We start from the raw sequence: 8,288 nt of genomic DNA, 5'->3' as shown, positions 1-8,288 counted from the left end.
TCTCGCTGTGGTAGTTTGGTTCTCTTCCTGGAGAAGCGTTGAATCGATTCCTTGGTGCGTGGTGATTGCCGAGGGGAGCGAGATGTTACAGAAGCGCAAGGCCTCCGGCGACCCTCCCGGGACGTCGCGGCCACCTGCACGGATGAGGGTCGCCACAACCGACGACGAAGACGTGTATCCCATGGACCCCCGGATCAATGCAGGTGGGTTCCCGAGAAAATCTCAGGAGCAAGCACGCTGTTCTTCTTCTTCGTGATGTCCGCGTTTTCTTGGATTCTTGGTGTTACGAGTCCGGTTTCTTGGTTTCTTGCAGGCCTCGGGAGAGGCGGGGAGCGCACGAGGGAGGAGGTGGTGCCTCCGCCGCTGCCACAGCCGCATCCTCTGCCGACGGCAGGAGTGAACGCCAACCAGGCAGCCAACTTTGCGCAGCCAGCGCCGGGACAGATCGACTACATCGGTCGCCGTAAGTTTGCTTCCATTCCCACTTGGTTTCTTGCCTTCAAATCGTTTCCTGGATTCCAGTTCGCTTCTTGGCTCTCCTTTCGTTTCTTGGAATTACATCTTTCTTCTTGATCCGAGAGCAGGGTTCGTGAATGGCCGCTTCGAGATGTTTGATCGAGTAGCTGTCGGCCAGGAAGCGTCGTCCCCGGTTGATCGAGCATCTGGCAGCGAGGAAACGTTGTCCTGGTCTGATGAAGCAGAAGCGCCGTCGTCCGAGAACGAGGAGGGGCTCCCTACGGCGGCAGAACATCCACAGGGGCAGCGACAGCCGCCCGCTGTTCAGCCCGCAGTGGCGGACGCGCAGGCGCCGCCACTGCCCAACGATGATCGGGCCGTGATCGCAGCGGCGGCGCCCGCGCCCGCTACAGCGGCCGCCGAGTACATTTGGTGCTCAGCTTGCCTGTTGCGGCCAGCGTCGGTGCGCCTGGTACCGGAGATGCACATCTGCCACTGCGTGCCCTGCCACTTCGCCCCGTCCGGCAGGCCCAACTGCCCGGTTTGCGACAGTTGAGGTTTGCCCGTCCATCGCCCCGTCCATCCGTATGCAGAGTAAGGAGTTCGTCAGTTCCCCATTCTGGAGTCGATGCTAGTGCTACAGTCGCCTAGTGACGTTGTGCAGTAATTGGTGTCACTTCTGAATCTTCTGATACTACGTACAAGCAGTAGATTTTTGTTCTGCTGATGTGTGAACTTGTGTTGAGGGCTTGAGGCACGTTATTGCTGCAAAACCTTATGGTGCTACTACCTATGTGCGTTCTTTTGGCTGATTCAATTTCTGGTTGATTCAATTTATGTTATCACTGTTTGTCAATTGGAGCTTGAATTTCTGTTTTGTTTATCAATGTCCCTGGCACAGCTAGTTAATTCTTACTCATTGCCAATAATTCAAGCCAACACTCCTGTGAAATGCTCCATTTTCTGCAGCTAATGCCATGTCTGCTCTGCTCCACCCTTCTCTCTGTATTTTTAGCCATGTCTTAATCCTCTCACGCACGCCGAACGAGCAGCATACGGAGAGGCGAATCAGCAAGCACACCGAGGAGTGAGATCAGATCATAGTACTCCAGCAAATATTCACAGGACAAGCGCACATTGAACAAATTCAGTGTGCACATTGCGCGGCCGGGGGGCGTCGTTGCTTTTGGGCCGGCCATCAACGCGGCTCGCTCGCTCCCGCTCACACACTCGCTTCAGCTCTCCCTCGCTCGGGGAACTCCAGTCAACCGCTTGACCGACTGGCCATTGACTTTTGAATAAAAAAATCTGAAAAACCGTAAAATTGGAGAAGTTTATGGATTTGAAAAAAGAAATTCGTGAGTTTGCAAAAACTTTGCAGGTTTGAAAAAAGTTCATGGATTTTTAAAAACAATTCACGAATTTGAAAAATGATCATGGGTTTGAAAAAAATATTCAAGGATTCAAAAAAATGTTTGTGAATTTGAAAAAAAAATTGTTCGGTTTGAAAAGAAGTTCACAAATTTGAATAGATTCATGTGTTCGAGAAAAGTTCGTGAAAAAAAGCAATTCATGTTAAGAAAACAAACAAACAAATGTCACATGGACCGGCGCATTCCCTACAATGTGCACTGGAGGGGTGTGCACCATTTGCAATTAAGCCTATAGGTGGCGCAGATGGCCCCAAATAGGGGAGGGCACTAACGAGCGGTAACCCCTTCAGGGATCTGCAGTGGTCATTTTTTATGATCTCGGAGCGCGTCAAGTGATATGTCCAGCCATCGTCGTGTGTTATATGCTGGGCACTCCCTCTGGATTTCAGCTTTTTTAATTGTTTTGTACGTGTTTTTGGGCTTTAGATGTTTTTTTGTTTTTTTTGGCTTATCTGTTTTACCTGATTTTTTCTAGGTTTTGAAGAACAAGACTTTCTTTTGTAAAGCATATCTGTGTTTCTTGGAAAAATTATGCTTCTTTTATTTTGCAAGGGAAAAATTGTGCTTCTGTGAGAAGTACAAATGTGTTTCTCGTGAAAACACATATTTGTTTCATCAGAAGCATAATCTGCACTTTCATGAAAAACACGACCACGATAAACAAATTTGTACCCCTACAAGAAGCAAATTTATGCTTCCATACAACTGTGCTTCTACTCGAAAATAAAAAAACCACAGTAAGTGGCACAACTTTGCTCCCACAAGCATAGCCTACGCTTCCAAGAAAAAGTGAAAATTACAACCGTTCTTCTGGGCTCTGGTTTTTTCTTCTGTTTTTTTGGTACTCTTTTGTTTTTCATTAATCTTTATGGCCTGTGATCCATCATGGACCGCATGAATTCTAACTGATCTTAGGCCAACTCAAACGCACGACCCCAAACGAACACTTGTTTTGTCCGAATTTTATCCGTTTGGGTATGACAATGGGACGACGTCCGGCCCTTTTCCTAAATGCGTCGGTGGCATGCCCAACGCGCGGCCGCATCTGGTCTGCCACGGCCGGCCGGAGGCCCTTTTGACTATGCAATTACCAAATAATGCAAACAACCAAATAAAGCAAACATTCCAAATAGTTTCACAAAACAAATAGTTCCATGTTCAAATGAAGACACAATAAATAGTTTTACAGCCCAATAGAAATTGTCTTGAATAGACGGAAAAGAAATGAACTGATACATCTACTGATTGGCAATGTAATTTCACATGTGCTCAACCAAGTCGTCTTGAAGCTGCATATGAGTATGCCAATCACGTATTTTGACGATGGAATTGGGTGAACTGTTCAAAGGTTGCCAGTTTTGGGTTATCAGGCTCAACATTTCCACCTTGAAAATCAAACCCTTGGTTGTAGATGTTGTTATCACGCTCATCCTCCACGATCTTGTTGTGCATGATCACACAAGCAGTCATCACCTCCCAAAGCTTCTAGTGTTCCATTTCAGTGCAGGGTTTTGAACGATACTCCATCGAGATTGAAGCACACCAAAAACACGTCCCACATTCTTGCTAGCACTCTCTTGCATTTGGGAAAAATCTTTTCTCTTCTCTCCTTGCGGATTGGCTATTGTCTTCACAAGAGTTGACCACTGAGAATAGATACCATCAGCTAGGTAGTATCCTTTGTTATAATGGTGGCCATTGATCTCAAAGTTGACCTCTGGGGAGTGGCCTTCAGCAAGCCATGCGAACACCGGAGAACGTTGAAGCACGTTGATATTATTATGAGAACCAGTCATGCCGAAGAAAGAATGCCATATCCAAAGATCTTGTGAAGCCACCGCTTCTAGTATGACAGTAGAACCCTTCACATGCCCCTTGTACTGCCCCTGCGAAGCAAATGGACAGTGCTTGCACTTCCAGTGCAGACAATCTTGTTGGGGAACGTAGTATTTAAAAAGAATTCCTACGATCACGCAAGATCTATCTAGGAGAGCATAGCAACGAGCGGGGAGAGTGTGTCCACGTACCCTCATAGACCGAAAGTGGAAGCTTTAAGTAACGCGGTTGATGTAGTCGAACGTCTTCGCGATCCAACCGATCAAGTACCAAACGCACGGCACCTCCGCGATCTGCACACGTTCAGCTCGGTGACGTCCCTCGTACTCTTGATCCAGCTGAGGCCGAGGGAGAGTTTCGTCAGCACGACGGCGCGATGACAGTGATGATGAAGTTAACGACGCAGGGCCTCGCCTAAGCACTACAACGGTATGACTGAGGTGGAAATCTATGGAGGGGGGCACCGCACACGGCTAAGACAATTGTCAACTTGTGTGTCTATGGGGTGCCCCCCTCCCCATATATAAAGGAGTGGAGGAGGGGAGGGCCGACCCTCTCTATGGAGCGCCCCAAGGGGGAGTAGGAGTAGGTTTCCCCCCTTCCCTAGTTGGAGTAGGAGAAGAAGGAAGAGGGAGAAGGAGAGAAGGAAAGGGGGCCACCCCCCCAATTCGGATTGGGCTTGGGGGGGGGGGGCGCCTCCCACTTGGCCGCCTCCTCCTCTCTCCCACCATGGCCCATTAAGGCCCATTAACTCCCCGGGGGGTTCCGGTAACCCCCCGGTACTCCGGTAGTTGCCCGAACTCATCCGAAACCATTCTAGTGTCCAAACATAGCCTTCCAATATATCAATCATTATGTCTCGACCATTTCGAGACTCCTCGTCATGTCCGTGATCACATCCGGGACTCCGAACTACCTTCGGTACATGAAAACACATAAACTCATAATACCGATCGTCATCGGACGTTAAGCGTGCGGACCCTACGAGTTCGAGAACTATGTAGACATGACCGAGACTCACTTCCGGTCAATAACCAATAGCGGAACCTGGATGCTCATGTTGGTTCCCACATATTCTACGAAGATCTTTATCGGTCAAACCGGATAACAACATACGTTATTCCCTTTGTCATCAGTATGTTACTTGCCCGAGATTCGATCGTCGGTATCATCATACCTAGTTCAGTCTCATTATCGGCAAGTCTCTTTACTCGTTCCGTAATGCATCATCCCGCAACTAACTCATTAGTCACATTGCTTGCAAGGCTTATAGTGATGTGCATTACCGAGAGGGCCCAGAGATACCTCTCCGACAATCGGAGTGACCGATCCTAATCTCGATCTATGCCAACTCAACAAACACCATCGGATACACCTGTACAGCATCTTTATAATCACCCAGTTACGTTGTGACGTTTGATAGCACACTAGGTGTTCCTCCGGTATTCGGAAGTTGCATAATCTCATAGTCATAGGAACATGTATAAGTTATGAAGAAAGCAATAGCAATAAACTAAACGATCATAGTGCTAAGCTAACGGATGGGTCAAGTCAATCACATCATTCTCTAATGATGTGATCCCCTTCATCAAATGACAACTCTTGTCCATGGCTAGGAAACTTACCCATATTTGATTAACGAGCTAGTCAAGTAGAGGCATACTAGTGACACTCTGTTTGTCTATGTATTCACACATGTACTAAGTTTCCGGTTAATACAATTCTAGCCTGAATAATAAACATTTTATCATGATATAAGGAAATATAAATAACAACTTTATTATTGCTTCTAGGGCATATTTCCTTCAGTCTCCCACTTGCACTAGAGTCAATAATCTAGATTACATTGTAATGATTCTAACACCCATGGAGTCTTGGTGCTGATCATGTTTTGCTCGTATGAGAGGCTTAGTCAATGGGTCTGCAACATTCAGATCCGTATGTATTTTGCAAATCACTATGTCTCCCTCCTTGACTTGATCGCGGATGGAATTGAAGCGTCTCTTGATGTGCTTGGTTCTCTTGTGAAATCTGGATTCCTTTGCCAAAGCAATTGCACCAGTATTGTCACAAAAGATTTTCATTGGACCCGATGCACTAGGTATGAGACCTAGATCGGATATGAACTCCTTCATCCAGACTCCTTCATTTGCTGCTTCCGAAGTAACTATGTACTCCGCTTCACACGTAGATCCCGCCACGACGCTCTGCTTGGAATTGCACCAACTGACAGCCCCACCATTCAATAAAAATATGTATCCGGTTTGTGACTTAGAGTCATCCGGATCAGTGTCAAAGCTTGCATCAACGTAACCGTTTACGACGAGCTCTTTGTCACCTCCATAAATGAGAAACATATCCATAGTCCTTTCCAGGTATTTCAGGATGTTCTTGACTGCTGTCCAGTGATCCACTCCTGGATTACTTTGGTAGCTCCCTGCTAAACTAATAGCAAGGCACACATCAGGTCTGGTGCACAGCATTGCATACATGATAGAACCTATGGCTGAAGCATAGGGAATGACCTTCATTTTCTCTCCATCTTCTACAGTGGTCGGGCATTGAGTCTGACTCAACTTCACACCTTGTAACACAGGCAAGAACCCTTTCTTTGCTTGATCCATTTTGAACTTCTTCAAAACTTTATCAAGGTACGTGCTTTGTGAAAGTCCAATTAAGCGTCTTGATCTATCTCTATAGATCTTGATGCCCAATATATAAGCAGCTTCACCGAGGTCTTTTATTGAAAAATTCTTATTCAAGTATCCTTTTATGCTATTTAGAAATTCAGTATCATTTCCGATTAATAATATGTCATCTACATATAATATCAAAAATGCTACAGAGCTCCCACTCACTTTCTTGTAAATACAGGCTTCTCCAAAAGTCTATATAAAACCATATGCTTTGATTACACTATCAAAGCGTATATTCCAACTCCGAGAGGCTTGCACCAGTCCATAAATGGATCGCTAGAGCACACTTTGTTAGCACCTTTTGGATCAACAAAACGTTATGGTTGCATCATATACAACTCTTCTTTAAGATATCTATTAAGGAATGCAGTTTTGACATCCATTTGCCAAATTTCATAATCATAAAATGCGGCAATTGCGAACATGATTCAGACGGACTTAAGCATCGCTATGGGTGAGAAGGTCTCATCATAGTTAACTCCTTGAACTTGTCGAAAACCTCTTGCAACAAGTCGAGCTTTGTAGACAGTAATATTACCGTCAGTGTCAGTCTTCTTAATGAAGATCCATTTATTCTCTATGGCTTGCCGATCAACGGGCAAGTCAACCAAAGTCCACACTTTGTTCTCATACATGGATCCTATCTCAGATTTCATGGCCTCAAGCCATTTTGCGGAATCTGGGCTCATCATCGCTTCCTCATAGTTCGTAGGTTCGTCATGGTCAAGTAGCATGACCTCCAGAACAGGATTACCGTACCACTCTGGTGTGGATCTTACTCTGGTTGACCTACGAGGTTCGGCAGTAACTTGATCAGAAGTTTCATGATCATCATCATTAGCTTCCTCACTTACTGGTGTCGGAATCACCGGAACTGATTTCTGTGATGAACTACTTTCCAATAAAGGAGTAGGTACAGTTACCTCATCAAGTTCTACTTTCCTCCCACTCACTTCTTTCGAGAGAAACTCCTTTTCTAGAAAGGATCCATTCTTAGAAACAAATATCTTGCCTTCGGATTTGTGATAGAAGGTGTACCCAACAGTCTCCTTAGCGTATCCTATGAAGACACATTTCTCCGATTTGGGTTCGAGCTTATCAGGTTGAAGCTTTTTCACATAAGCATCGCAGCCCCAAACTTTAAGAAACGACAACTTGGGTTTATTGCCAAACCACAGTTCATATGGTGTCGTCTCAACGGATTTAGATGGTGCCCTATTTAACGTGAATGTAGTCGTCTCTAAAGCATAGCCCCAAAATGATAGCGGTAAATCAGTAAGAGACATCATAGATCGCACCATATCTAATAAAGTACGATTACGACGTTCGGACACCATTACGCTGTGGTGTTCCGGGTGGCGTGAGCTGCAAAACTATTCCGCATTGTTTCAAATGAAGACCAAACTCGTAACTCAAATATTCTCATCCACGATCAGATCGTAGAAACTTTATTTTCTTGTTACGATGATTTTCCACTTCACTCTGAATTTCTTTGAAATTTTCTAATGTTTCAGACTTATGTTTCATCAAGTAGATATACCCATATCTGCTCAAATCATCTGTGAAGGTTAGAAAATAACGATACCTGCCGTGAGCATCAACACTCATCGGACCGCATACATCAGTATGTATTATTTCCAACAAGTCTGTTGCTCGCTCCATTGTTCCGGAGAACGGAGTCTTAGTCATCTTGCCCATGAGGCATGGTTCGCAAGCATCAAGTGATTCATAATCAAGTGATTCCAAAAGCCCATCAGAATGGAGTTTCTTCATGCGCTTTACACCAATATGACCTAAACAGCAGTGCCACAAATAAGTTGCACTATCATTATTAAACTTATATCTTTTGGCTTCAATACTATGAATA

General features: G+C 45.3%; 1 protein-coding gene across 1 annotated transcript; it reads left to right on the top strand.

Moving 5' to 3' along the window:
• On the top strand, positions 1–1,191 carry LOC123167819 (uncharacterized). Its single transcript, XM_044585683.1, has 3 exons — positions 1–203; positions 314–463; positions 585–1,191. The coding sequence occupies exons 1-3, from the start codon at positions 83–85 to the stop codon at positions 1,010–1,012; spliced, it is 699 nt and encodes a 232-aa protein (XP_044441618.1). The 5' UTR covers positions 1–82; the 3' UTR covers positions 1,013–1,191.
• Positions 1,192–8,288: the final 7,097 nt, after the last annotated feature.

This window comes from Triticum aestivum, chromosome 1D (assembly GCF_018294505.1).
Source record: "Triticum aestivum cultivar Chinese Spring chromosome 1D, IWGSC CS RefSeq v2.1, whole genome shotgun sequence".
NCBI classification, from domain to species: domain Eukaryota; kingdom Viridiplantae; phylum Streptophyta; class Magnoliopsida; order Poales; family Poaceae; genus Triticum; species Triticum aestivum.
This window is presented reverse-complemented; position numbering and strand designations above follow the sequence as displayed.